The sequence below is a fragment of the Acanthochromis polyacanthus genome, chromosome 16, assembly GCF_021347895.1.
Source record: "Acanthochromis polyacanthus isolate Apoly-LR-REF ecotype Palm Island chromosome 16, KAUST_Apoly_ChrSc, whole genome shotgun sequence".
Classification (NCBI taxonomy): Eukaryota; Metazoa; Chordata; class Actinopteri; family Pomacentridae; genus Acanthochromis; species Acanthochromis polyacanthus.
Genome location: NC_067128.1, coordinates 35,610,932 through 35,638,454, shown reverse-complemented (window position 1 = coordinate 35,638,454; position 27,523 = coordinate 35,610,932). Strand labels below are relative to the sequence as shown.

At 38.7% G+C, this 27,523-nt stretch overlaps 3 protein-coding genes across 15 annotated transcripts in view; 2 read left to right on the top strand and 1 right to left on the bottom strand.

Annotated features, from left to right (window-relative positions):
* Positions 1-482: 482 nt before the first annotated feature.
* Positions 483-7,715, top strand: ngs (notochord granular surface). The gene is made up of 9 exons (XM_051936803.1): positions 483-990; positions 3,147-3,312; positions 4,228-4,377; positions 4,445-4,564; positions 4,641-4,736; positions 6,061-6,195; positions 6,301-6,411; positions 7,392-7,502; positions 7,587-7,715. Exons 1-9 carry the CDS (start codon positions 785-787, stop codon positions 7,713-7,715), a joined length of 1,224 nt encoding a protein of 407 aa, XP_051792763.1. The 5' UTR covers positions 483-784.
* Positions 7,336-26,334, bottom strand: pgm3 (phosphoglucomutase 3). Its single transcript, XM_022220689.2, is given in 15 exon segments — positions 7,336-11,642; positions 12,044-12,217; positions 15,142-15,264; positions 16,317-16,349; positions 16,351-16,437; positions 16,549-16,647; positions 16,731-16,814; positions 18,465-18,622; positions 20,214-20,409; positions 21,414-21,547; positions 21,624-21,691; positions 22,370-22,554; positions 22,918-23,126; positions 25,536-25,666; positions 26,211-26,334. Coding segments are annotated over 13 exon segments (1,638 nt in total). The 5' UTR covers positions 23,125-23,126; positions 25,536-25,666; positions 26,211-26,334; the 3' UTR covers positions 7,336-11,552.
* A 74-nt stretch (positions 26,335-26,408) lies between these two features.
* The window catches only part of LOC110969995 (clathrin coat assembly protein AP180-like), a 190,244-nt gene continuing 189,129 nt past the window's right edge, over positions 26,409-27,523 (top strand). For 3 of the 13 annotated variants that reach the window (XM_051936787.1, XM_051936784.1, XM_051936783.1), the window contains exons 1-2: positions 26,410-26,777; positions 26,859-27,107. In XM_051936787.1, the coding sequence (XP_051792747.1) occupies positions 26,978-27,107 (130 nt within the window). In that variant the 5' untranslated portion in view covers positions 26,410-26,777; positions 26,859-26,977. Of the gene's footprint in view, positions 26,778-26,858; positions 27,108-27,523 lie in introns of all 13 variants that reach the window. The other 10 variants (XM_051936793.1, XM_051936792.1, XM_051936789.1 and 7 more) reach the window with 6 other exon arrangements.

The following is a 27,523-nucleotide window of genomic DNA, read 5'->3' as shown; positions in this document are numbered from 1 at the left end:
CGGAAACAACATAAATAGTTGCAAAATCAACAAAAAATACATGAAATCATCTGAAAAATACACAAACACACCATGAAGAGTCACTAAATTATCATAAAAACAAACAAAAAGATGTGATGTCACCACAGAAACACGCAAAAATCACCAAAAAAAGGTGGTGCTAAATGAATTACTTGCAAAATTATCACAAAAAGACGTGAAATCACCACGAAACCATGCAAACATGCCATAAGAAGTTGCGAAAACACCACAAAAAACATGAAACCACCACAAAAACATGCAAAAATCAACAAAAAAAGATGTGAAATCACCACAAAAACATGTGAAAACAACATAAATAGTTGCAAAATAAACAAAAAAAACCCATTAAATACACAAACATGCCAAGAAAAGTCACAAAATCACCATAAAAACGAACAAAAAGACGTGACATCACAACAAGAACAGGCAAAAATCCCCCAATAACAGTAAATTTTAAAAAAAACCCACAGCTATAAACTACTTTAGAAAGTGAATTTTTGTGGTGCTTCTGCTGCAGCACTGTGAGTTCATAGGAGGTTAAACTAAAGTCAGCAGAGGATTCTATCATCAGCAGCCTATAGAACTCATAAATTACTTGTCAGGACCTCGACAGATGTTTGTCACCTCTGGGTTGGGAGGTTCAACATTCCTCTGGGCCGGCCTGGAGGGTGTAGAGACCCTGGAGGTATAAAGACCTCCAGAAGGAACCTCCAGAAGGAACCTCCAGAAGGAACCTCCAGGTCCGGTCTGCAGCAGAACCTTCATGATGAGTCGTAGTCCAGAGAGGATCTCTTCGTACCGCCGACACTTTGACGGATCTCTGGCGTCTGTTTCTGGATGTCAGGTCCGAGTGTCCAGTCCATCTCCGACCCGCAGGGAGAACCGGCACCGCTCGGTCAGCTTCACCCGGGTCGGATCCGGTACCGGTAGTGGGCGTCGGACCCTCAGCTCCAAGTCCCGCATGACCGGGTAGGTCAGCTTAAAACTGCTTTTATAGAAAGATATGTTTTTATTACTGGACTCCTTAAAAATGTTCATATGAAGAGCATAAACGTCTGTAAAAATAGTCATTAAAAACAATGTTTGTGTTACACATAAAGCGCAACTCACAAACAATAACAAAACAACACAAAACAGTCAAACAAATAAAATGAAAATATAAAAAAATAGTGATAAAACAAAACAGTAAAATGAAAGAAACAAAATTAGTGTATAAAAATAATAGTGATGAATGACTAAAATAAACAAAATTAAATTGAAATATATAAATAATAATGATAAACTACAATACTGTAAAATAAAACAAATAAAATAAAATAATAAAAATAATAGGGATGAAAGACTGAAGTAAAAAAATTAAATTAAACTATATAAATAATAATGATAAAATACAATAAAACAAATAAAATAAAATTATCAAAAAATAATAGGGATTAAATACAAGACGTACAATAAGTAAAATAAAATGAAAATGTAAAAGATATCAGAAGAGAATCAAACAAAAACTAATAACCGTGATACAAGACACAAGGCAGTAAAATAAGTAATAAAAATGAAAAATATTAAAAACAACAGCAATAAAACATGAGACGTCAAAATAAATCGTCTTTATTTACAGTCCATCCTCTTTAAACTGTGTTATTGATCTTGGCCTGGAGGTTTGGCATGAAGGTGAGGACGCAGAGGAGGAGCTTCCTGGGTGTCTCCAGTACCAGCTTCCTCTTATTTAGCATGTGACCCTGCTCTTGGCTTTACTGCTCAATGCAGCAGCCTTATTTTCTGCTCATAGTCGATGGCTGCCAATATTTAGAACAAAGTCCTGTTGCTGCTCTTCAGCAGAAGCTTAGAAATACTGTAAACCAACCAGGCGTAAACTAACCGTGACGTCACCCGTTGGTTTCAATGCCGAGAAAATGAAGCCCGGATTTTGCTACTTCCTGGTCGCCTTTTTGGATTTTTTGGAGCCAGTGACGTAAAAAGCGTCATCAAACAGACTGGACCGGAGAGCAACTAGGGGCAGGATTGGCTGAGGACTCTCTTATCCCGCCCACATTTTACCGCAGAGGCTTCTGTTGCTGTCTATCAAGTATAGCCACGCCCCCTGGCTCGGCCAACTTTAACGATTTATTTAAAATTCAGTATTGATTTATTTTAAGATCGGCCACCTGATCTCTCATTTTGACCATGAAAACTAACGGGAAAAAAATCCTGAGCTGTAGAACATCAGTCTATCAAATTTTAATTTTTCCAAAAATGAATTGGGGTCTATGGAGAAAAAGCTTTTTGGAGCCAGCCCTAGCGGACGGCGTGATATTGCAAGTTTTTGACACTTCTGGGTGGGCTTCAATTCTGGAGCCAGATGCTACGTCCATCTTTATATACAGTCTATGAAACCAACACACCTGATCTACGTGAGGCCAAAGGTTTGGAGGTTCATTTTTATATCATTCCTTTTCTCCATTTTCAACAGGTGATTAAAAAACTTCAGTTTGCATGATGAACTCCTGCTTTCCACACTGTGCCAGGTGTTCTGTACATCCACACTTGCTGATCAGCTGTGGGCTTTTTCTCACGCTTGCTGTTGTTATTTTACTCTCCGGTCCGTTAGCGACGCTGCTGCCATGAGCCGGGGCAGATAAACCATCTGGCCGGGCTCCTGAACCAGATAGCAGCCTCTTAATGGAGTGAAAAAGTAAAAGCAATTAAAGCTGCAGGCAGCGTTTTACGGGTTCTCGCATCCTTGCTGGTCGGCAAGTCCATGCATGTCCACCAGGTGGCGTTTAGACCGTGAATGCATAATTACCACTTTTTCAGTTTCACAGGGGGCGCTATGGAGCCATTTTGCCACATGTGCACAACTCCCATAAAATATCTAATTTTTCGCCAGTTCTGATGTGTGTGCCAAGTTTGACGTGTTTTAGGGCATGTTTAGGCCGCCAAAGTGGAGTTTGAAGAGACGGGAAAAGAGTGAAGAAGAAGAAAAAGAAACCCTGGGGTTTCAGTAGAGTCCTTCAGCACCATCAGTGCTCGGACCGTAATAAAATATAGAAGGTAATAATGAGTGTTCTTAGTGTTTAATTAAAGAAAAGTGACGGTGGTTCTGGATCTCCTTCCTCCTCCTGCAGCGCCGTCAGTTTGGAAACTCTGTACTTCGGGATGTCGATGGGACTCGGACCTAAACTGGACCTGGATGCGGCCGCAGCAGAGAACCAGGCCTTTATGTTGACCCGCAGCAACGAGAGGCAGGAGATGGTGGCGCTGAATGACCGGCTGGCAGTTTATATCGAGAAGGTAACACACAAATCCACCTTAAATATATAGATACAGATAAAAATCCACCTTAAATATATAGATACAGATAAAAATCCACCTTAAATATATAGATATATACAGACACAAATCCACCTTAAATATATAGATACAGATACAAATCCACCTTAAATATATAGATATAGACACAAATCCTCCTTAAATATATAGATACAGACACAAATCCACTTTAAATATATAGATACAGATAAAAATCCACCTTAAATATATATATATATATATATATATATATATATATATATACACAGACACAAATCCACCTTAAATATATAGATACAGATAAAAATCCACCTTAAATATATAGATACAGATAAAAATCCACCTTAAATATATAGATATATATACAGACACAAATCCACCTTAAATATATAGATACAGACACAACTCCACCTTAAATATATAGATACAGACGCAAATCCACCTTAAATATATAGATACAGACGCAACTCCACCTTAAATATATATAGACACAAATCCACCTTAAATATATAGATACAGACACAAATCCACCTTAAATATATAGATACAGAGACAAATCAACATTTTTGTCATTTTCAATCTCTTTTTGGTGTTTTTTTGTCATTTTAAATCTCTTTTTGTTGTTTTTTTGTCTATTTTCTTCACTGAGTTGCTGCCACATGATTGGCTGATCAGCTTTTTGTGTTAAGAAGTATCTGAACAGGTGTACCTAATAAAGTGGCTGGTGAATGTGTGTGTAGAAGTCTGTTGTCTTGTTTGTTTCTTGTCTTCATTTCTTGACGCCTGAACTTTTAAACCTAAAACTTTTTAAACTAAACCTTCTAGCTGTAACTAAACATGTTTTTTTAAACTCTCAGCTCATAGTTTTTGAGTCATTCTGAGCTTTTTTTCCTGCAGGTTCGAACTCTGGAGTCCCACAACAAGCTGCTGGAGTCGCAGATCGAGGCTCTGAAAAGTCGCCACGTCCGACCTTCAGGCCTCAGGCAGCTCTATGAGGCTCAGCTGAAGGAGCTGAGGAGGGAGGCTGAGCAGATGAAGAACCAGAGGGTGAGATGTTTACAGTAAAACACGTTCAGAAGACAGAATGTGGTAGAACCAGCCTTCCTCTGTGCAGGATGTGACTGCAGCAGCTAAGGAGGCGACGCTGGGCCGGCTGGAGCTGCTGAAGACCAAACATGGAGAAGCTGTGGAGGCCAGGAGGAGGACGGAGGAGAACATGGAGGCTCTGCGCCCGGTGAGGCTCCGTTTAAATGTCTGGAGGAGGTTTTATCGGAGCGTTCAGGCCTTCATGAGTGTGTTTTCTGTCCCAGGAGGTGGATAAAGCCACGTCAGCCCGCATCGCTCTGGAGAAGCAGCTGGAGAACCTGGAGGCCGAGGAGGTGTTCCTGCAGAGAGTCCACAAGGAGGTGACTCAGATCAGACGTTCCTTCTGACCAGGGGGTCGTCTATGAGGAGAGGAGAAGACCTGGAACATGACGGCTGTCCTCACAATGAGATCCAAGAATTTATCCTCCACATTCCATCACAGATAATGATTTAATTTTTATTACCAGAATATTTATTTCTTAAATAATTTGTCTTTTCTAAGAGCAGCATAACTAGGACACATCAATAAAAATAACTTTATTTGTGAGCCACATTTAATTTAAAGAAATGCAGCTCAAAAGAGAATAAATAAATATAAAATATATAAAAATAATAGTGATGAAACACAAGATCAGAAAATAAATAAAGCAAAAAAATATATAAAAATACTAATGAAAAAACACAACAGGGTAAAATTAAGAAAAAAATGGAAGTATAAAAATAACACTGATAAAACACAAGACAATTAAATAAAAATATTCAAATAATTATTATAAACCATGTAAAAAAATAAAATTAAACTATAAAATGACTTAAGAGAGAATAAAATGAATAAAATTTAATTGAAATATGAAATAAGTTAAATGAGTAAAATAAAAAACAAAAAAGAATGATGAAACACAAGAAAGTAAAATAAATAAAAATATAGAAATAGTAATGAAATAACACAAGACGGTAAAATAAAAAATAAAACAAAAATATAAAAATAACAGTGATAAAACACAAGACCATTAAATAAAAATATTACAATAATTATAAATCATGAGACAGTAAATAAATAAAATTAAAATATAAAAGAAGTCAAAGGAGAATAAAACAAAAGAATAAAAATAACAGTGATAAAACACAAGACAGTAAAACAAATAAAATAAAAGTATGAAAATTAGATTAATAAAACACAAGAACATACAATAAATTAAAGTATAAAAATAATACTGATAAAACACAAGACAACAAAATATAAAAATAATAGTTATCAAACACAAGACAGTAAAATAATTATATTAAATAATTTTAAAAATTGTGATAAAACACAAGATGGTAAAATAAATCAAATAAAAATTTAAGACCATAAAATAAAAATATTTCATGAAAATATAAAAATAATCATGATAAAACACAAGAAATGCATATAATATGGAAATATAAATGCATGGATAGATGAGAAGAGGCATTGAATCTAAATTTAAATTATATTTATACAGTTTTTCTACAGGTTTAACTGTAATATTACAACACACTCATATAACTAATGGCTGTTTTCCTGCTAAATTAATATATTTTGTTAAAATCTGGCATATCTTTAAAAGCTGCAGAACAAACCGTGTTTTATCCTCTGACGGTTCTGTGTGTGACCCTCTTCAGGAAATCGAGGATCTGATGCAGCAGATCTCCTCCTCGGTCTGTAAAGTGGATCAAAGCTTCGGCCTCCCAGACCTGTCCTCTGCTCTCAGACAGATCCAGACGCAGTACGACGGCATCGCTGCCAGAAACCTGCAGGTACACGACAGCACGGAGCACTTCACAACCTCATTTATACTCCAACATGCCAGAAAAATGACATTACGTTTTACTGAAGCAGTGTTTGTGTCTGTTCTGCTGCAGGAGATGGATTCCTGGTACAGATCAAAGTTTCAGAACCTGAACGACGCTTCAGCCAAACACGCTCAGAGCATCCGAAGCCTCCGAGAGCAAATCGCTGCTTATAAGAAGGACGTGAGTCTGAGCTCTCTCCATGTTCTGTTATTATTTAGACTGAATAAATGCTCTGAGTTCAGATAAATTTCCTAGATTCATCCCCACTAAATTCAACAAATCAGACAGAAAGAAAATGTGCAAAGAAAAAACATTTCATATATTCTGTGCATAAAATTCTCATTTTATCTGTCAACACTGGATCAGATAACTGGACCTCAGACTTCACATTTACCACTTTCAAAAGCATGTGTTCAATGTGAAATTTAACATTTTAAAATCTATTTATTATCAAAAACATGAATATTAACGTGTCAAAACTGAGACGCTGAGGCAGAAAAGCTTCAAAAATTTGGATATTAAGGCATAAACGAATTGAAAACCTCAATATTAGTGCAGAATTTTTTTAAAAACCTGCATATTAATGCGGAAAAGTATAAATAATCTGAATATTAGAGCAGAAAACTATCAAAAACTTGGATATTAATGCAAAAAAAGTATAAAAAATATTGATAATAATGCACAAACATATCAAAAAACTGCATAATAATGAAGAAAACTATCAAAAACTTGGATATTAATGCACAAAAGTGTCAGCACCTGGATACTGATGCAGAAAAGCATCAAAAACTTGGACATCAATGTACGAAAGTGTCAAAACCTAGATACCGAGGCAAAAAACTTTCAAAAATTTAGATATAAAGGCATAAAACTATCTAATACCTGCATATTAATGCAGAAAAGTATAAATAATCTGAATATTGGTGCAGTAAACTATCAAAAACTTGGATATTAACGCAGAAAAGTACAAGTATTATTGATAGTAATGCACAAACATATCAAAATCCTGCATAATAATGCAGAAAACTATCAACAACCTGGATATTAATGCAGAAAAGTATAAATAATCTGAATTTTAATGCAGAAAAGAATCAAAAACCTGCATATAAACATGGATGTTTATTCACAGTGTGTATAAATACTTTCTTCTACATGTTTAGATCCTCAGCAAAGAGCGTGAACTTGACAGTCTGAAGACCAGGAACGAGTATTTGGAGGCTCAGATCCGTGACGTCGTGCTGAAGAACAAGAAGGAGGAGGAGGACATTCAGGTAGCTCCGATATCTTCTGACTATTTAGAAGTTTTCTCCTCACACCATGACCCAAACCTGCTCTGAATCAAACCGTCCTAACAGGAGCGAGTGGAGGCGATAAAGCTGGACCTGAAGGTCACCAAGGAGAAGATCGCTCTGCTGCTGAAAGAATACCAGGACCTGCTGAACCTCAAGATGTCCCTGGAGATCGAGATCATCACCTACAGGTGAGCAGAGCAGCTTCAGGAGCAGGACTTTAGATCAAACAGATGGAACATTTGTGGTTTTTCTGTGTTCATCAGGAAGCTGATTGAAGGAGAAGACAGCCGTCTGAGCAGCCTGGTCCATCAGCTTCCTCTGGATGGAGGTCTGCGTCTGACCTCCAGCGTCACCTCAGCCTCAGCCTCTACCTCAGCTCTGCTTTCAGCTTCAGATTCCTCAGATCCAAAGATGGATCCAGGTCCACGTGATCTCCTAAACTCTGTGGAGAAGCCTCCAGGTCAAGTGTCAACGGCTTCATCAGACGCTCAGACTGACGTAGAGACGCAGGCGACGGAGAAAACCGAGAGGAAGACGCTCCAAATCAGGTAGATGGTGGAGTTTTTACACAATATATGATTTATACAACCTGCAATCTAAAAGAAAAGAGTCAATCTACTCTTAATGAGACACAAACATCCCTGAAAACATTTCTGCACTGCAAAAACTCTAAATCTCACCAAGTCTGTTTGTCTTATTTTTAGTCAAAATGTCTCATCACACTTGATTTGAGATAAATTCACGAAAGAAAACAAACAAGTGACGTTTCAGATGGAGGGACTTGTTATAAGACGATGCATCTGACATATCTTAAGTCAAACAATCTTGAAATCATCTTGTTTTAACCCTCGTGTCGTCCTGCAGGTGAAATTGATGTGTTTTAAAGTTTAAAAATGTGGGGAAAAAATGTATATTTCACAGTGAAAACTTCAACATTTTCAAATTTTTTTTGGAAAAATTTTTGAACATTTTTAATGGAAAAAAAGAAATGTTAAAAACAATGTTTCTTTCAGAACATTCAGAAAAAATCAACCAAAATCCAGCGAATTTCGCTGGATTTTGGTTGATTTTTTTCTGAATGTTCTGAAAGAAAATATTAGAAGTTTTACTGATATATATGGACTCACTTTAGATATTTTTAGGATTTTTTTTTGGAAGATTTTCTTCATTTTTTTGAAAATATTTAATTTTTTTTTGTTTTTTTATTTTTATTTCTTGCCAAATTTGAGATTTTTTAAAAAAAAAAAACTTTTGAGGGAAACTTCTAAGGAATTTTCTTCCTGAAGATTTTGCAAAGTTTTTTTTATAAATTTGGGGAATTTTTTGCTGAGTTTTTGGATTTTTTTCAGACAAGGAAACAATATTTTTTGGTGCCGTAAATGAGAACAAGAGGAGGATTAAGACACCTGAACGTGACAATCCTGGTGAAATAAAGTATAAAATAAGTTTTCCAGCTAATTTTAAGATCTCAATATTCTAAATATCATCTTTTATTTCAAGAAATCTTACCGAGCCATTTTTCACTTGTTCTACTGGCAGATTTTTTCACTTATTTCAAGGTAGAAGTTCCTTGATATAAGTTTTTTTTTTCTTGTTTTGAGAGGAGCATTTTTTCCAGTGTGAAGCTCAGTTGGCTATTTCTGCCATGTATTTCTACATTTATTGTCTTTATCATGGATCATGTGTGAGATTAGGCTGTTTTTGATGCATTATATTAACAGCAGATCCAGTTAAATCGCTTCTAAAACAGCACAATAATGTTTCTCCTTCTCGTTTTTCCTCCACTCTCTCCCAGAACAGTTAAGACAGACGACGACAGGTATGAGAGCGACACCCAGGAACGAACATTCACCATTTCTGGAGCCGCCGCCGATGAAGAATAAAACCTTTACTGTGCAGCTCTGGATTACTGCAGACATAAAATATTAAGCTAAGCTATGCTAACGCGGTGCTATCACTCACAGTAGAGGAGGTTTTTGTGCAGCAGCAGCAGCGCAAATGTGGGTCAAAAAGAGCAACTTACAACACATCTAGGTGGGCAAAGTGCATGAAAAATTAAAAATATGACTGGAAAATAATCACTACCCCAACAGGACCACATGGGAAATTAAACAACATGAAAACTACGCATTAGTAACACACGATGCTGTCAAAATCTGATACTTTCCAGCTTATTTTGTCTGATTGCTGAACCATCTTCACACATCATATCTCTCTTGTAGCACAATTAACACTAAAGCTGCAACGATTAATCAATTATTAAATTAATCGCCAACTATTTATACAATAAATTAATCAGTTTGAGGATTTAAAAAAAAAAAGAAAACGTCTAAATTCTCTGACTTCAGCTTCTTAAATGTGAATATTTTCTGCTTTTTTTCCCTCCTCTGTGACAGTAAATTGAATATCTTGGATTTTGGAAACACTGGGTCACATTTACCACCATTTTCTGACATTTTAAAGATCAAACAACTAAAATAACATTAATTTCTAATTAATTGCAGCCCACTGTTTTGAATGAATACATTCACTGTGCAAAAAATGCCTTCAACTTAGATGTAAAAAAAAAAAAAAAAGAGCCACGTTTCTTTTAACGTTTCCACCTTACCTGCCTGTTGATGGACATTTTGGACCAAAACTATTATTAAATGTTAAGGCTTTTAAATCCTACAAGGTGAATTTAGGAAAACTCGGACATCATGTGTCCATTAAAAGGACTATTTTCCATGGAGACTTGTGTTCCTGCTTGTTTAATCCCTTTGTGTGTCCAGAAAATGTGTTTCGAATGCAACTAAATAAACAGCAAACAGCAAACGCAGTTGTGGTTTTTACTTTTTTACTTTTACATTATTCATTTAGTCTTTTCAACAGACATGTAAACTTTTGATTTTGATATTCATTTTGAGTCTCCTTTTGGTGTTATATGTCTCGCTTTGTCATTTTATGTCTCATTTGTGCCGTTTTGTGTCTTGTTTGTGCCGTTTTGTCATGCTATGTCTCGTTTTTTTGTTTCGTGTTATTTTATGTCTTTTGTTTTTTTTACATCTCGTTTGTTTCGTTTTGTGTCTTGTTTGTGCCGTTTTGTCATGCTATGTCTCGTTTTTTTGTTTCGTGTTATTTTATGTCGTTTTTGTTTTTTTACATCTCGTTTGTTTCGTTTTGTGTCTTGTTTGTGCCGTTTTGTCATGCTATGTCTCGTTTTTTTGTTTCGTGTTATTTTATGTCGTTTTTGTTTTTTTTACATCTCGTTTGTTTCGTTTTGTGTCTTGTTTGTGCCGTTTTGTCATGCTATGTCTCGTTTTTTGTTTCGTGTTATTTTATGTCGTTTTTGTTTTTTTTACATCTCGTTTGTGTCGTTTTGTGTCTTGTTTGTCATTTTACGTCTCATTTGTGTCGTTTTATGTCTTGTTTTTTTCGTTTTACGTCTCATTTGTGTCGTTTTGTGTCTTGCTTTGTCATTTTGCCTTATTTGTGTCATTTTATGTCTTGTTTGTGTCATTTTACGTCTCATTTGTGTCTTGTTTTTGTCATTTTACGTCTCATTTGTGTCGTTTTGTGTCTTGTTTGTGTCGTTTTACGTCTCATTTGTGTCGTTTTGTGTCTTGTTTTTGTCATTTTACGTCTCATTTGTGTCGTTTTGTGTCTTGTTTTTGTCATTTTACGTCTCATTTGTGCCGTTTTGTGTCTTGTTTTTGTCATTTTGTCTGTCAGGCAAAAGCAGTTACTTGCAGTAACTGTTGAAAGAGGTTTGATTTAGTAGGAAGCTACAGTATAACACAAAGTGAATTGAATCCCTCATCAGTACCTCGTATCAATCAATACATTAGCTTACAGTATTTATATCACATACAACAGTGTCCCTTCATTGCGTCCCAGATTGTAATCATAGTCCCAGAGAAAAGAGCCGGAGTGAATCATTTAGTGCAGTTGACATTATACAGTATCTTGGTACCTCCCAGCTTGAGAGAATGAGCAGGGATTGTCCTCAAAAAGCACAGATTGTTTGGTTACTATCATGAGTTTGTGCGTCTAAAGTTGCTGTTTGGGTTCACCACCGACTCCACCGGCGAGTCGATAAACCGCCAGGCTGACGTCATGAGCCAGATCATCTGCACTCTCCTGGAAAACAGAAAAACAACAAATCTGTAGCCGTTTCTGCACAGACATAACAGATGAGAGCAGACAAACAAGGTCCAGTCAGTTCAAAAGACGGACTCCGCTCACTGAATTGTAAAAATCATTCATTTCATTTAATTCGTAAGCACTGAATCTGGCTTATTACTATTCCTCTGGCTTATAGATCCTTCAGCATATTTTAGTGGACATGAAAGCTTCTTTTACATGAGTTTTAGGTCACATTACTTAACAACTCTAATAAATGCAGGTCTGACGTAGATTTGTCTACACAGCAGGTACAGATGTTGACAAATAAAAACCTTCCAGTTGTGGCCAACATCTGGTCTTATTCTACAGCTTCATTCAAGTTTTTTACTCTACAAAATCTTTCAAAGATTCCTCACCTGCGTCTCTGCCTCAGCGTAAACTCTGACCACGTCCTCGGTGCCAGACGGCCTCACAAAAGACCGAGCTTTTCTGTATTTCTTCACCAAGGAGTCGATGGCGTCCTGCAGCCCTGCCGGACTCACCGCTCGTCTCTCTGCATCCGTTGTGTCGATCACCCGGCGGTCTGCCACCTGAAGACACAAAAAGATGAAGCTCCAAAACAGATAATCGCAACTATTTCTGCACAACATACACAAATCAGCCTCGACCAAACCAACTGGCACAGGGAGTCCTAGACTTACGTCAGAGTTCCATTCCTATGGCGAGATGCAAGTCGATTTTCACTGTAAGTTGGGACTCCGGCGAAAATGTAACAAAGCCGTTACATGCGTCACGATATTGATCAGTTCTTCAGAAAAGTTATGAATATCAAAACTGTCTTATAACACCACGTGACTACGTATTCGTACGCTCTGCTCATCAACTAGTTCCACGTAACCAGTTCTGAAGTAATGACAAAATGGTATAAGTCGTAAATTGAGGAACTGCCCGTAACCATTTCCAACATAATGTCGTACTTCGTAAATCAAGGAACCAACTAGTCCCAAAGAAACACTGTACGTCGTAAATCGAAGAACCCCCGTAGCCAGTTCTGACGTAACAATGAAATGTCGTACGTTGTAAATCGAGGAACCACCCGTATCCAGTTCCAACATATCGCCGGTACATCGTAAACCAAGGACTTGTCTGTAACTAGTTCCGACATAATGGCGAAACGCAGTAGGACGAAACTGAGGACCCCTTGTACTTTGTTTTTTAATATAATATTGTGACGTTAGCAGAAGTCCTGTCCTTGTGAGCCTATTTTCCTGTCTCTGGTTCACCGCTTGTCCTTCATTGGACCCTACTGGTAATAAAAGTGAACAGGAACACCCCACTAGGTCTGCTGTTTTGGAGATGTTCTGACACAGTCATCTACCATCATAGTCCACCAAAGTCTTTGCACATTTTTTTCTTTCTTCAACATCGACACTGAGAACTGACTGCTCACCTGCTGCTTCATACAGTTCAATATTAACCAATAAACAAAGTTATTCACTTCACCTGAGTCAATGTTGTGGCTCGTTTGTGTATTTTGGCGTGTTATTGGTACAGAAAAACACAAAAAACACAACTAATTTGCTTCCCTGAAGTTTTTCTGAACTGTCTGAACACCCTCTACAGTCTGGTAGTTACAGGTTTGTCAAACTAAAGTTAGCTAATTGATGCTAATTTCAGCACAGATTTGTGTGTTGTGTCTAATATTTAATGACTCAAAGAAACAGTCAAACACTTTGCAACCTTTTTCTTATTTCTGTATTGCAGTTTCTCAGTGCTTCTGACAGTAAACGTCTTAAACTTACCTGCTTGCTCCTGAATGTTTATTGAAGGACCTGTTCAGCTATCTGCCAAGCCAGAAATCAGCTCTACAACACTGATTTGTTTGCACCAATCTATATCTGCAAAAAATACCTAAAATTTTGAGTGCTGAGTACACTCAAGATTTTTCATGACTGGCTCGGCTGACAAACCAGTCATAAAAATCCATACAAACAGAGATAAACAATGTGCACGAGTAGTTTGATATGTGAACACTGAACTAAAGATGAAGAGAATGGAGTGGAATTTTTATAGTTGGTATATTAAAGCAGCTGTCCCTGCACCCTGAATGAAATCAGGAAATAATACTAAACATTTATGTGTTAAACACTTAAAGTACGGCGGCCCGCGGGCGGGCCGTTTTTTTATCGGTATACGCTTTTTTTAAAATAGAAGGACACTGCAAACACGATTATACAAACACTATACACACATAGAAAGCTGAGATTCTCATGAATCCGCCGGTATAAACCACTTTCAGATGTGATTACCACAGCGGGTAATATAAACACATTTATCCAACAAACAACAAGTCAAGTAAACGTGCACAGCTCACCTGTCGACGCAGTTTGGACGCTCGTTTCTGGTCATAAAAGAAGATAATCCACAAAAACCGGCCAGAACCCAAGCTTAGCCATCCAGAGGAAACAATCCAGTATAATACTTTGGCCAAAACATGTCTCGAAATAGGTAAAAAATCCAGAAAACGATCGGCTCCGTGCGCGTGCACGCGGCGCGTGGTGGCGCTGTGCGTTTCATATTCACTGCATCTTTCTATTATAACTTTATCATACACGGTCCTATTTTCTTTGTTCGCGATTCAAAATGGATACTGGAGGCTTCTCGACCGCTTCAAACCGAACTTCAACCAATCAGGTGACTCGTTTCCGCCTACTTCGGCGATTTAGCCAACCATGGCGAGTCTGACAGATATCGATTACATCACTTGATTGACTTGTTTCTCAGCAAATCACGCCGGAGGAAACGTTAGATTGACAGGCCTGGTAGCCAATGAGCTTGCTGAATGGCTTGCCTATAAATCCCGCCTCTGCCAGCGGCTTTATATGATATTTCATTCGTGAGCTCCGGGCTCCACCTGCTGTTTCTCTGTATTCCTCTCAATCTGTGTGTGTGATCGACACTGAAGCCTATCTGAAGTGATTTTTTGAGTTCTTTATGAGTTTTTGGAATGAAAATGAAGTGGAAATGGAGTGAAAAGGAATTTATACCATTCTGTAGAGAGTGTGCACAGTGTATAAAGAGTGTATCCAACATTGACAGGGGCGGAGCATATCAGTACAAATACATGTGTGAAACACTCATTTCTTGTAGTATTGCTCTGAAATTTTGACCTGAACTATGTAAGACCCCAGGCTTTTGCAATATTGTGTTTTCAAGCTGTTGCAGTGCTGCCACACTGATTTTCAGGTGTTTATTAGGGAAAAAATGTAGGCGAGAAAAAAATTCATCCTAATTCAGTGTGTTCCAACATACATAACTCTGTGCCAGTAGCACCTAGAGTAATTCTGACTGCACTGGGTGAAAATTCAGGTTGTTCAGCTTTCAAATGAGACCCAACCATGCATGTACTCCAAACAGTTCAAGAACAGCATTCAATTTACTTTCTGTAAATCTCAGTAGAAATTTCGGGCGGAAATTGCCCAGACCTTAAAGGGTTAAATAAAAGTGTGGCTACCTTGACTTTGAGCTGCCTGTTGGGCAGGTCGCTGTAGATGGAGTCCCACTGCTGAACCGTCATCCCTTTGATGGCTAATATGGCCTCGATCAGCAGCATGTCAGAGATGGCGTCACCGACCGTCTTTAAAGGAGTAATTAAACATAAACGTCACTAAAGTCGGTTTAAACGTACATCTCTGTCTGTGCGTATGCTACCATTAAAAGTTTGTAATCGTCTTTTCCCATAAAGCAATAATGGAACGGAAAGCTCCCCTCTGAACTAAAGACTATACATCCGAAGTAGTTTAAGTCAATCCACTGGACTTTAAGAAAGTTCCTTGAAGACGTTTCACCTCTCATCCAAGAGGCTTCTTCAGTTCTGGTGGTGGTTGGTGTTGCCTCAGCTTTTAAACCTCTGTGAGGTGTGTCCAGGGGCTATTATTCCAACGACCGATACCAAAACTCTTCTGACTACTCAACGATGGTCCTTGTGAGTATCGGTGGGGGTCGTTGAAATGCACAGATGTCACTGAGCCCTCGTGTGCTAATGGTGGTCATTAGCATGAGTCTGCTGAGTAGTTCTTTTGGGGAGTTTTGAAAGGACCTGATTGTAAATTGGCGAAAGATGATGTCGCAGACCCCCCCCCCCCCATCGTTCAGAGATGGCTTCTCTACTTTGACATGGATGGCTTCTTTCACTCCTCTCTCAAATCATCAAAGGAACTTTCTTAAAGTCCAGTGGATTGATTTAAACTACTTTGAATAACCATGACCTGGATGAATGAGAACCTACACAGACATAAAGACTATACAGATTTTCAAGGCTTTTCTAAAAAATGGATCTGGAGAAACCATGCCCATCAGCAGTGACAGTCCTTGCAATGACTTTTACCGTGTAAATATGAGATCTTTTTAAATGTGATGCACTGCTTTATCTGCCTTTTCTGGTTTCTCGCTTGCCCGCTCCAGGGACTGCAGATGGAAACTAGCGAGTAAGCTGTAATCTGGTACAGAGCGTCTCTACCTTGGGTTTAATGTTCTTCTGTACATGGTCCCTGTCAAATAAACTAATCTTAAAAAATAAGTATTTAGAAAGTGGTGTCCTCAGAAGTGGGGTGTTGAAATATGAGTCCCCAGAAATGACATAAAAGAGTATGTGTGTGTGTGTGTATAAGCGTGTTTGTGTGTGTTTACCTGGTTGATAACGTTGACGGTGTTCTGCAGCAGTCCGAGCTGCTCGTTTCCTCTCGTCGTTGATGTTGGCGTCCTCGGCGAGACGCTGGATTTTCTCCTCAGCTGCTTTACTGAACAACACCTGAACACAACGCAAACACACAAATCACACCACTTTTACAATTAATTCAAAACACCACAACACAGAGATGAAAAGGAAATCTTCACGTAACTGTAGTAAACATCTACTCACAGTTCCGTGTCCGTTAGCCTCGAAGTAAACGCCGATATCAAACTCCTGAGCTGCGTGATGAAGATGCTTCACTCCAGTCTTCGTGCACCTCACGGTAACCTGAGTCACGTCAGAATCTGTGAGCTCTACCTCCTCCACATGATTATGGAAACAGCAGGAATGCTCTTTCTGTGTTTTCTCACCTTCATCGTGTCCTCCAGGTAGCGTGTCGAGCTTCCGTTAGCGTAAGCCGTTTGCACCGCTCCCATTTTCAAGTCTAGGCCAGCCTGTGTGTCCAAAAAGAATTGTATTTTAGAGCAGTAGAGGGGTGACAATTGTGCAAACATTCAAGCAAAAAGCTTTAAGGTGCAAGGCGAAAAAACTTAACTATACATAAGAATAGTTTGTGGACTTTTAAGGTCCAAATAAGTTTGAAGGGCATCTTGTTTTCTTTTTTAAATGCTAAAATTACACCAATTGTCAGAACCAGAAATGATAAAAACAGAAAGAATCACAGGATCCTTAAATGAAGCAAAACGAGGTGCAAAATGACAATGCCACAAAAACGAGACACAAAGCAACAATGATAAAAGAGAATGGATCAGTCAAATAAATGCAGCATGGCTCAGAAACAGTGAACAGAGCAGCAAGTTGTCGGAGATCCATTCAGCACGGTGAAACATCTTTCTACAGATGGTGACCAGAGTAGAGAGATAAAGTCTGGAGAGGCTGGAAACGTGGAAACAAAATGACCACAAAGAGATGCAAAACGACAAAAATGAGACAGAAAACGAGGTGTAAAATGGCAAAAAGCAACAAAACCGAGACACAAAGTGACAAAAATGAGACCCGTTTCAAAAAAGAGACACAAAACAGCAATGAAAAGAGAGACTTGGAGGAAAATCAAACATCCCATATCAAAAAAAATAAATGCAGCATGGCTCAGAAACAGTGAACAGAGCAGCAAGTTGTTGGAGATACATTCAGCATGGAGAAACATCTTTCTACAGCTGATGAACAGAGTAGTGAGAAAAAGAGGAAACATCTATAATAGGTGGAGGCAAAATGTCCAGAAAGAGACACAAAATGGAAAAAAAATGAAACACAAATTGACTGACAAAGACACAAATTGACAAAAAAATGACATGAAATGAAAAAAAGAGATTCAAAATGACAAAAATGAGAAACAAACGAGACGCAAAATGATCACAGAGACACAAAATGTCAAAAATAAGTCACAAATTGACAAACCAACACACAAAGGACACACAAAATGACACAAGTGAGACACAAATCGACAAAAAAGACATGAAATGACACAGAGAAGACTCAATATGACCAAAACGAGACACAAAATGAGAAAAATGAGAGAGAAAATGAGAAAAACGAGACACAAAATGGAAAAAATGAGACACAAATTGACAAACCAAGACACAAATTGAAAAAAATGACATGAAGTGAAAAAAAGATATTCAAAATGACAAAAATGAGAAACAAAACGAGACACAAAATGATCTCAGAGACACAAAACGTCAAAAATAAGTCACAATATGACAAACCAACACGCAAACGACACACAAAATGACACACAAATAGATAAAAGACACAAAATGAGAAAAATGAGACAGAAAATGCGAAAAAAGAGACACAAAATGAGAAAAATGAGACAGAAAATGCGAAAAAAGAGACAGAAAATGAGAAAAACGAGACAGAAAATGAGAAAAACGAGACAGAAACAACACAAACAAGACACAAAATGAGAAAAACGAGACACGAAATTAAGAAAAAGAGAAAATGAGACAAGAGAGACACAAATTGACACAACACTCAAAATGACGCACAAAACAACACAAACGGGACACAAAAATACACAAACATCTACAGTGTGCGGTGCCTCCGTTTATTATTCCAAGTGCTGTGTCTTTATTTGAGTCTACCTGTGTGAGCAGCTCTTTGAGGAAAGTGCTGATGAGCGTCGCTATCTTGTCTCCGTCCAGCAGGTGAAACTGTCCCTCGGAGTCGGTGAAGTAATAAACTATCCGATCAGCATCGCCGTCGAAGGAGCAGCAGCGTTCTCCTGGGCTCATCTCAACGCCTTCAGACAGGGAAGACGGAGATGCAGGAGGGAAATTAAACACAGCATCTAATTTAATCTCGCTCATATAGGACACGCTTCCTGTATAGAAAACAATTACAAGAACATAACCAGCATTGAGGTCGCCTGGCTGCACCCCACGGTGGCTTCATCAGTGCAGATGCAGACTTCAGCAAAAGACGTCAAAATACTACTCTTAATAAAAGCAGTTTGCTGATTAACACTCTCCGTCTTTGCTGCCAAACTTTTGAGGAAATAGTTTTTTACTTTTAGCCAGCATTGTTGAATCTCCACACCTCTGAGAAAAAGCACAACCTTAAGTACTGCCACATAATATAATAATAATAAAGTAAGCTACCAAGTTCTTCACATAGCAAAAAATGTGTGAAATATAACATCAAAACACATTAAAAGGAAGAAACTGCTGCACAAGCTACACTAAAATCAGAAATAGTAAAGCCCAAAGCATGCAAAAACACTAAAAAATTGTGACGTTTTAATAAATTCTTTTAATTCAACGTGCCATATTTAAAAATTCCCCAAATATAAAGCGTTTACACTAATCTGATTCTGTAAAAAACTAAAAATTCTGTGGTTCTAGATGCAACCGAAAAGTTACGGCTGACTCAGCTGTGATCAACAGACTTGTGGCATAAATTCAAAAATTACATTCAAAATACAGACACATTTGTTTAGCGCTTGTTAAAAGGCAGTTCTAAATGCTTCACATCGCAGAGATCGTGTGAAATACGAGATCAAAACATAATAAAAGAGAACAAAGTGCTGCACAAGCTTAGAATCAGCAAAGCCAAAAGCATGACAAAAAACACAGAAAAACACAATGAATGCAAACCAAAGTACTAAACAAGCCAAAGTGAAACTCCCTGTGACTTCCTTTCCTTCCCCAAAATCACATTCTAGTTGAGCCGTTGCTGTTTTCACACAGTTTAGGAGTTTCAGCTAATCACTGATGGCTTTACAGAACAGGACTTCCAGGGAGCGTTACAGGTGTTGCAGGAGCTCTGGGAGCAGAGTGTCACCGCACGAGGAAACTATTATGAAGGAAAAAGGCTGACAAATTCATGTGGGTATGGCTTTTAATTGTCACCTTGTCAAAGAACTCTCTGGTTTGGCAGCATTTTTGCATAAATTGATGGACAAGTGTTGCAGGAGCTCTGGGAGCAGAGCATCACTGCACAAGGAAACTATTAACTGAAACTATTATGAAGTGGAACTGCAGCCAAATTCACTTGGGTGTGGCTTTCAACTGGCACTATGTCAACGAAATCATTGGTGTGGCTGCGTTCTTTTCAAATTGATGGTGGCAGGAGCACTGGGAGCAGAGCATCACTGCACAGGGAGACACTTTGACTGCTATAGCAACCAAATTGGAATCTCAGGGCTGTTTCAATTGTCTTAATTTGACAGTCTGGAACAGATGAGAAACGAGTTATAAAGAAACACTGGTGCAGGAACTCATGAACTGCTTGGTAATTACTAGAACTTTAAAAATCCATCTACACTGCGCTGGGAGTCAGAGGAAAGCTGTTTAACGATTGAAAGCTAGCATGTCCAGAGAGCAGAGTCGCACCTGTTGGAGCTTTTTGCTGCACTTTGACGAAGTCGGCTCCACACTGGTGGTTCAACTTTCCTTTGCTGCCGTCGTTGAAGAGGGAAATCTGCAGCTCCTTCTTCAGGTGAGCCTCCATCTCACGAACCTTCAGGGCCCCGATGCCGTTAGCGCCGTCCACGCTCAGGTGCTTCTGGTCGTCGGTGCGGTTCGACGCCTAAAAGACGGGAAAAGATGGAGGGTGGACGGATGGGTTCTCATTCGTCATTTTGTCTCGTTTGTGTCGTTTTATGTCTCATTGTTTTTGCTAGTTTGTGTCTCGATTTTGTTGTTTTATGTCTTGTCAATTTGAGTCTCATTTTTGTCATATGTCTTTTTTCGTCATTTTGCGTTTCGTTTTTGTAGTTTTGTGTCTCATTTTTGTCATTTTGTCTCATTTTTGTCATTTTGTCTCGTTTTTGTCATTTTGAGTTTCGTTTGCGTCATTTTATGTCGTTACGTCATTTTGTTCTCAGTAGTGTTATTTTATGTCTCTTTTTTGCATTTTAAGTTTCATTTCTCAGATTCAGAAAATTTTATTTGTCCGCGGGGGGGGCAATTAATTTTTTTTTCAGATTCAGAAAACTGTCATTTTGTGTCTCATTTTTGGCATTTTCTGTCTCATTAGTGTCATTTAATGTCTCGTTTTTTGCTATTTTAGGTCTCTTTTTTGTCATTTTGAATCTCGTTTCTGTCGTTTGGAGTCTCATTTTTGTTGTTTTTGTCACATTGTGTCTTGTTAGTGTAGTTTTATCTCGTGTTTGTGTCATTTTATATCTCATTTTTGTCATTTTGAGTCTTGTTTGTGTCACATTGTGTCTTGTTAGTGTCATTTTGTCTCGTTTTTGTCATTTCATATCTAATTTTGTCACATTGTGTCTCGTTAGTGTCGTTTTATCTCGTGTTTGTGTCATTTTATATCTCATTTTTGTCACGTCTCATTAGTGTCATTTTGTATCGTTTTTGCCATTTTGAATCTCGTTTCTGTCGTTTGGAGTCTCATTTTTGTCATTTTGAGTCTTGTTTGTGTCACATTGGGTCTCGTTAGTGTTGTTTCATCTCGTGTTTGTGTCATTTTATATTTAATTTTTGTCACAACGTGTCTCGTTAGTGTTGTTTTGTATCGTTTTGATGTGTTGCATAAAGAAACAGCACAACACAGGACACACTCTGCTTCCTTACACTCTTGGTGAGCTGAATGAAAGCTTGGCACAGTTTGCTGTAGTATCCCTCCACTGTGGCGTCTCCATATTTGCCCTTGGTGTTCTGACAGCAGACCATGTAGTGGAGCTGTGGGGTGGTAACCAAACCATAGTCTGGTGGATAGAATAAAAACAATTAAAAAACAATGAATACTTTAAATATGAGGACGCAGTTTTTAATTGAACCTACCTTTGCTGTGACCACCGAGAGCAGAAACTCCATCCATTACTGCTTGTGACAGACTGGCGCTGCTGCTCCTGCAGGCAGAGAACAGAATGACAATGAATATGAAAATCAAACTGCTTTTTGCTCATTTTTCACTGCAATACAAACTCCTGCACGTCTATGGAAATAACACGACCGCCACTAGAAATATAGAGGACTCATTTATGTAGCATAGCACAGTTAGAGCAACAGTAATCAGAAAAAAGTAAGAAGATGAGTTTAGAAAAACTGAAAAAAATGGAATCAAGTTGTCTAACATTTTTCCAAATGTCTACAGGTGTTATCAATACAGCAAAAAAGAAACAGGCTTCTTTGTGTAAGTTTACGTCTTTTTTCCGTCATTTTGTTTCTCATTTGGGTCATTTTCTGTATTGTTTTTGTCATTTTGAGTCTCTTTTGTGTCACTTTCTGTCATTTTTTTAATCATTTTGTCTCGTTTGTGTCAAATTTTACCCTATTGTGAATGTCGTCATAAAGTCTTTTCAACAAAACATCCAGATTCTTAGCTTAGATTTGTTCTTTTTCTCATGTAGCAGTCCATCACATGTGAAAAGGACTGGTAGAAAGTTAAAAATCCAACAATTGTGTGCATTAAATGGTGTCATTTTTCAGATTGTTAAAATATAACATGCCTTTCAAAGTTGAGTCCTGAGGTTCAGACCGTTCATTTATCTCTGTAGTAGTGTTAAGCATCGGTTAGGATTACGTACCTGGTGTCTTTTCCCACAAACACGTTGGCCTCCTGGCTCATGTCTATGGCCTCCTTCTCTATGACATCCTTCAGAGCTGCGAGCAGATCTTCCTGCTCAGCGTTGGCCAGCTGGGTGGCGTATCCCTCCCACGTAGGCGTCACCATCTCCCCCATCGGGTCGACCAGCTTCACGCCGTTATCCTCCTACACGAGTAAAGACATGAGAGACGAACAGGATGAATGAGCAGAGTAGTTTCATCACGCTGTGTCCCATTTCTGTCATTTTGTTTCTCATTTGTGTCATTTTCTGTCTGTTTCTTGACATTTTCAGTCTCATTTTTGTCCTTGTGATTCTTGCTTGTGTCATTTAATGTGCTGTTTTTTTTCCATTTTGTGTCTCTATTGTGTCATTTTCTCTCTTTTTTGTCATTTGGTGTCTCATTTGTGCCATTTTGCGTCTAATTTTTTACAATTTTGTGTCTCGGTTTGTCAACTTGTGTCTCATTTCTGGAATTCGGTGTCTCTTTCTGGTGTTGTTTTGAAGCAAAAGCTGAACCTCTGCGTCACCTCGGGGTTGTGCGACGCCGTCACCATGACTCCGATGGTCGCTGTGGTCTTCTTGGAGCGCAGTGTTGCCAGCAGACCCATCCTGAACATGATGTGGTCCAGATGTTTGGCGTTGGTCCTGAAGCCTGCGGTGCCGTACTGTAAAACCAGACCTGCTGGTTTAGGATGCAGACCGGACTGCTTTAGCACCTCCTGGAACTGAGACATCGCTGAAACACAGAATAAAAAACAGTCAGAGCTGGAGGAGGCAGCAGGTAGAAGTACTCAAGATAAATACAGATAAGGTGAAGGTTTCATCAGCAGTATAACATATAACAGCAGGAGGAACAGAAACACTGCATCTGTGGTCAATTAGGCTTTTAAACTAAAAGGAGCAACCCCCCCACGGATACTTCTGGACAGTTTTTCTCTTGGTCAAACGTGGGACAGTGCAACATGAATGTGTGTACATGTGAACTTTTATTGTTCTTTCTGTTTATTACATTATTATGTCATGCATTTTACATTTTGTATTTTTAAGTGCACTGTGGGGAGATGCTCCCACCCGTTTCCTGGTACAATTTTTGTGTACGATGACAATAAAGGCTATTCTATTCTGTATTCTAGTGCTACTAGCAAAAATGGAAAATGCAGAAAAATGACTCCTGCCAACTGCATTATTATATTTGGAATAAAATCATTGATGCATGTATACTGACAGTGAATAGAAACTTTGAGGTAGAAATGTAGACAGAATTCTACTTGTAGGGGGGTTGTAATTATTCATTGTGGATTTACTGATGATCTAGTGCCCTGGTAGTTGAGATAATGATGAGTTGTCATTTTGTCATGATTCATTGCACATGGGTTGGTCACTTTGCAAAAGTGAACCAAATACACACCAAGCAATACTCAGTGAGTATCTGCACAATGTGAGAATGGGTTTTGAAGGCCTATATAAAGGCCCAAAAAAGGCCACCATTGTTAGTCCAGTGAACAGCATCATGCCGCGTCTATCACATGAACAACGTCTCCGGGCACTGGGTATGGTGGAGGCCGGTTTGAGCTACAGTGATGTAGCCAGGGGTATGGGCTGTTCCCAACCCACAATCAGAAGCCTGGTCCAAAGCATGCGCAGACGGATTGCTGCCTGCATCGAAGCAAATGGAGGCCATACTCTGTATTGACTGTTGTGACTTTGTGTTTGGCAGGTGCCGTTTTCTTTTGTGAAATTCTTTATTTTGAAATCATTCTTGAAACTTTAGATTTTGTTTCTGTATGCCAATATGCTAAACAAATGATTCATATGAAGAAAATCCAGTTTTGGGCTTCAAAATAAAAATTATGTTGAAAAATATGGTCTCAAAGTTTCTATTGACTGTCAGTGTACATCAATAATTGTGTCTCCAGTTGAGAGTGAGTATATTTGAACTACATAGTTAATGTTTTACAGGAATTAATGAAAGAATAGACTAGAATAGAATGGAATAGAATAGAATAGAAAACCTTTTACTAGTCTCACAAGGGGAAAGTGACTGTAAGAAAGGCAAGAAAAGACAACTATAAATTAAAGAGGTATACACACTATATAAGCAACATAAATAAGAAAAACAGAAGAACATAAAAATGCTAAGAACATAAACTTACAATATTTACATGAACTAATCATGTTTTTTGTACAAATTTAAATCTGTGACGTAATTAGCCGCTACAGCCTCAACATCAAGGTATGAAATGTTTTTTTTTGTTTTTGTTTTTTAATCACAGATGCAGTGAACTAGGGTAAGTTTATTAAAAATCTGAAGATGTTCACTATGGCTTTTGGTTATTTACTCAAACCTATTTTACTGATTCTATCCACTGCTGAGTAGCTCTATCTGTAATCATAGTCACATAATTATTTATTCTGATAATATGTTATATATTTATAATCTGAATTTAGATGAACAACTGATTGACTTTGAAGCAGCATTTCTGAGCCAGTTTTTATTGTCATAGGATAGTTTTAAAGATTAATGTCTTCATGCTCTTTTTTGTTTTAAATATACAACAAAGTAAATACTGAACTTAAGCTAGACTTTTAAAAACTACAAACCAAAACACAACATCTGTCATAAAATCCCCCATTTGTTCAGCTTTAATCTCAACCTGGAAACTACTAAACAGTAACTAAAACCAAATGTAGCTGAGCATAAAGTGCAATATATTACAATATTCGCCTCAAAATGGAGTGGAGGATAATTAGAAAGTACCATAGCATGGAATTACTCCAATAAAATGCAACAACTGTGGAATTAAGTAGAGTCTCTGATTAAATGTACTCAATTACTTTCCTCTGACGGTGTTAAAAATGTGAAAAACGAGCAACAAACAGCAGCTAAAAGCAACACAATGACTGAACATGTTGGATAAGCACTATAGGAGGGCAAAGTTTGCAGCTAACTGCAGCAGAAACGCGTCGATAGCTCGACAGCTCAACACAGTGAATCACAGAAACTAAGTGACAGAAGAACTTATTCAGAGCTTTAAACTGCGATAAAACGGATTAAATCGCAGCGTTTCAGCTTTAAACTTAAGCTCGTTGCGTTCAAACTCAATAAAAAGCTGTTGCAGCATTAAATAGTCTTTATTCCACTTACTGTCGTCTGTTTTTGCTGCTTGTCTCAGGACTCATTCAGAAGCTTCCTGTTTCCTACTGACGACGTGGCGGCACTTCCGCATACGTCACCACATGACGCAAAGACGTCGAGCACGTTTTTTCTTTTCCCCTCTGGATGATGCAGAGATGAGCAAAAGACACTAAATTTTTTAAACATTTCTCTTATTTAATAATTTTTATATGCTTCAGGATGCGTTTTTAGGCAAAAATATATCAAATAATTTTTTTATAATAATATATAGTAATAGTAATATATAGTAGGCTATTATATATAATAATTATTTATGATAAGCTACATTTCTTTGTATAATTTTATCCTTTTTATTACATGTTATTTAATTATATATTCATATATTTTTAAATACAATTTTTAAAATATTTCATATATAAAATACATAACACATTCGAGTTGTTTCAATTTTTTCAATTTTCAACAGTGCAATATACACTACAAGAGTTGTCATTCATTTTTGTTATACATTGTGAGTATATAAAGACAATTAAAGCATTCTATTCTATTCTATTCTATTCTATTCTATTCTAATAAAATGCTGCAGCAGGTTATTGAGGGTTACTATATTACAGTCCAGAATATGAGCTGTGCATATATGCTCATCGGAGAAGCGTTTTGTTCACAAAAAATTAGATGTTTCACCTTCATCGTGAGCTGCGCAAAAAGCCACTGTCACGCTCTTCCATTAACCCTTTTGGCGAATCTACAGCCCGTTTAAGAGGTCCAGCAGCCCGCCGGGGGGAGGACGCACAGAGACGCCGAATAAATAACCCAGCGACAGGAGGGGGAGGAGGAAGAGGAGGAGGAATAGAGGAAATTCCCTCCTGCTTGTTCCTGTTCCAGCATCGTGCGCTGCGCAGTGCTGGCGACACCACCGGGGAGCGGTGCGCATTTTCCTGTCGGAGCGGAGGATCTGAGGCCGAAATACGCGCAGAGGGGGGAGACAGAAACGCCGCAGTCTGACAGGACACTGCGGCTCCTTGCCTCATTTTTTCTGGACATATTTTTTATTTTACGCACGGCGCCGATGCGCGCTCCGAGCGACCTCTGGAGGGTTTGCTGTGCGGCTTTTTCTGCATCCGTCGGCCTGTTTCAGTGACAGAACCGCGTCCAGCTGAGTGTTACATAACCGGGTGGCTTTAGCTGTCCGAGGTGCTGAACGGAGCGGAGCCTATAACGGGACGAGCCGTGGGGAATCCGCCACCTTGCGTAAGTCCACGCACATTATCAACGTGACCGCACGATTCAAGGCGCAAAAACACATTTTATGTTCTTTTTCCGCCCACACAGAAGGTCACAGGAACCAGAATCGGGACCAAGATCAGGAGGGCTTTTTCTCCCCCCACACCGTCCCGTGCTGAGGTAAATTCCTGAAGAGTAGCTACAGGGTCGGATCCCAGCGAGAGAAAATGTCGGGGCAGACGCTCACGGATCGCATCGCCGCTGCGCAGTACCAGCTGACGGGCTCCGACATGGCCCGGGCGGTCTGCAAGGCCACGACGCACGAAGTGATGGCGCCCAAGAAGAAGCACCTGGACTGTGAGTGGGCATCAGCAGGCCGCAGCAGGCCTCACACACACACACACACACACACACACACACACACACACACACACACACACACACACACACACCTATAGACGCAGACATATATGTGCACATGGACACACACACATACTTGCTTAAGTAATTTTTGGGGCGCACATTCCAACACCCCACTTATGAGGACACCGCTTTCTGAATTGTTTTAAGAGGACGTTAATGTCATTTTAGCCTTAGCTGGTTAAATCCTTTGAATGGGTGTGGTGCCATATTGGACTGATGTTGCCATGGTAATGACCCCTCTGGTGACCCCCTCCAGTCACATTTTAGGGCAGAAATCACCCCCAACATGCTGCATTTTTTGGGCTGTAACGGGGAAACTGTGCGCAGAATTATAATTGAAATCACACTAA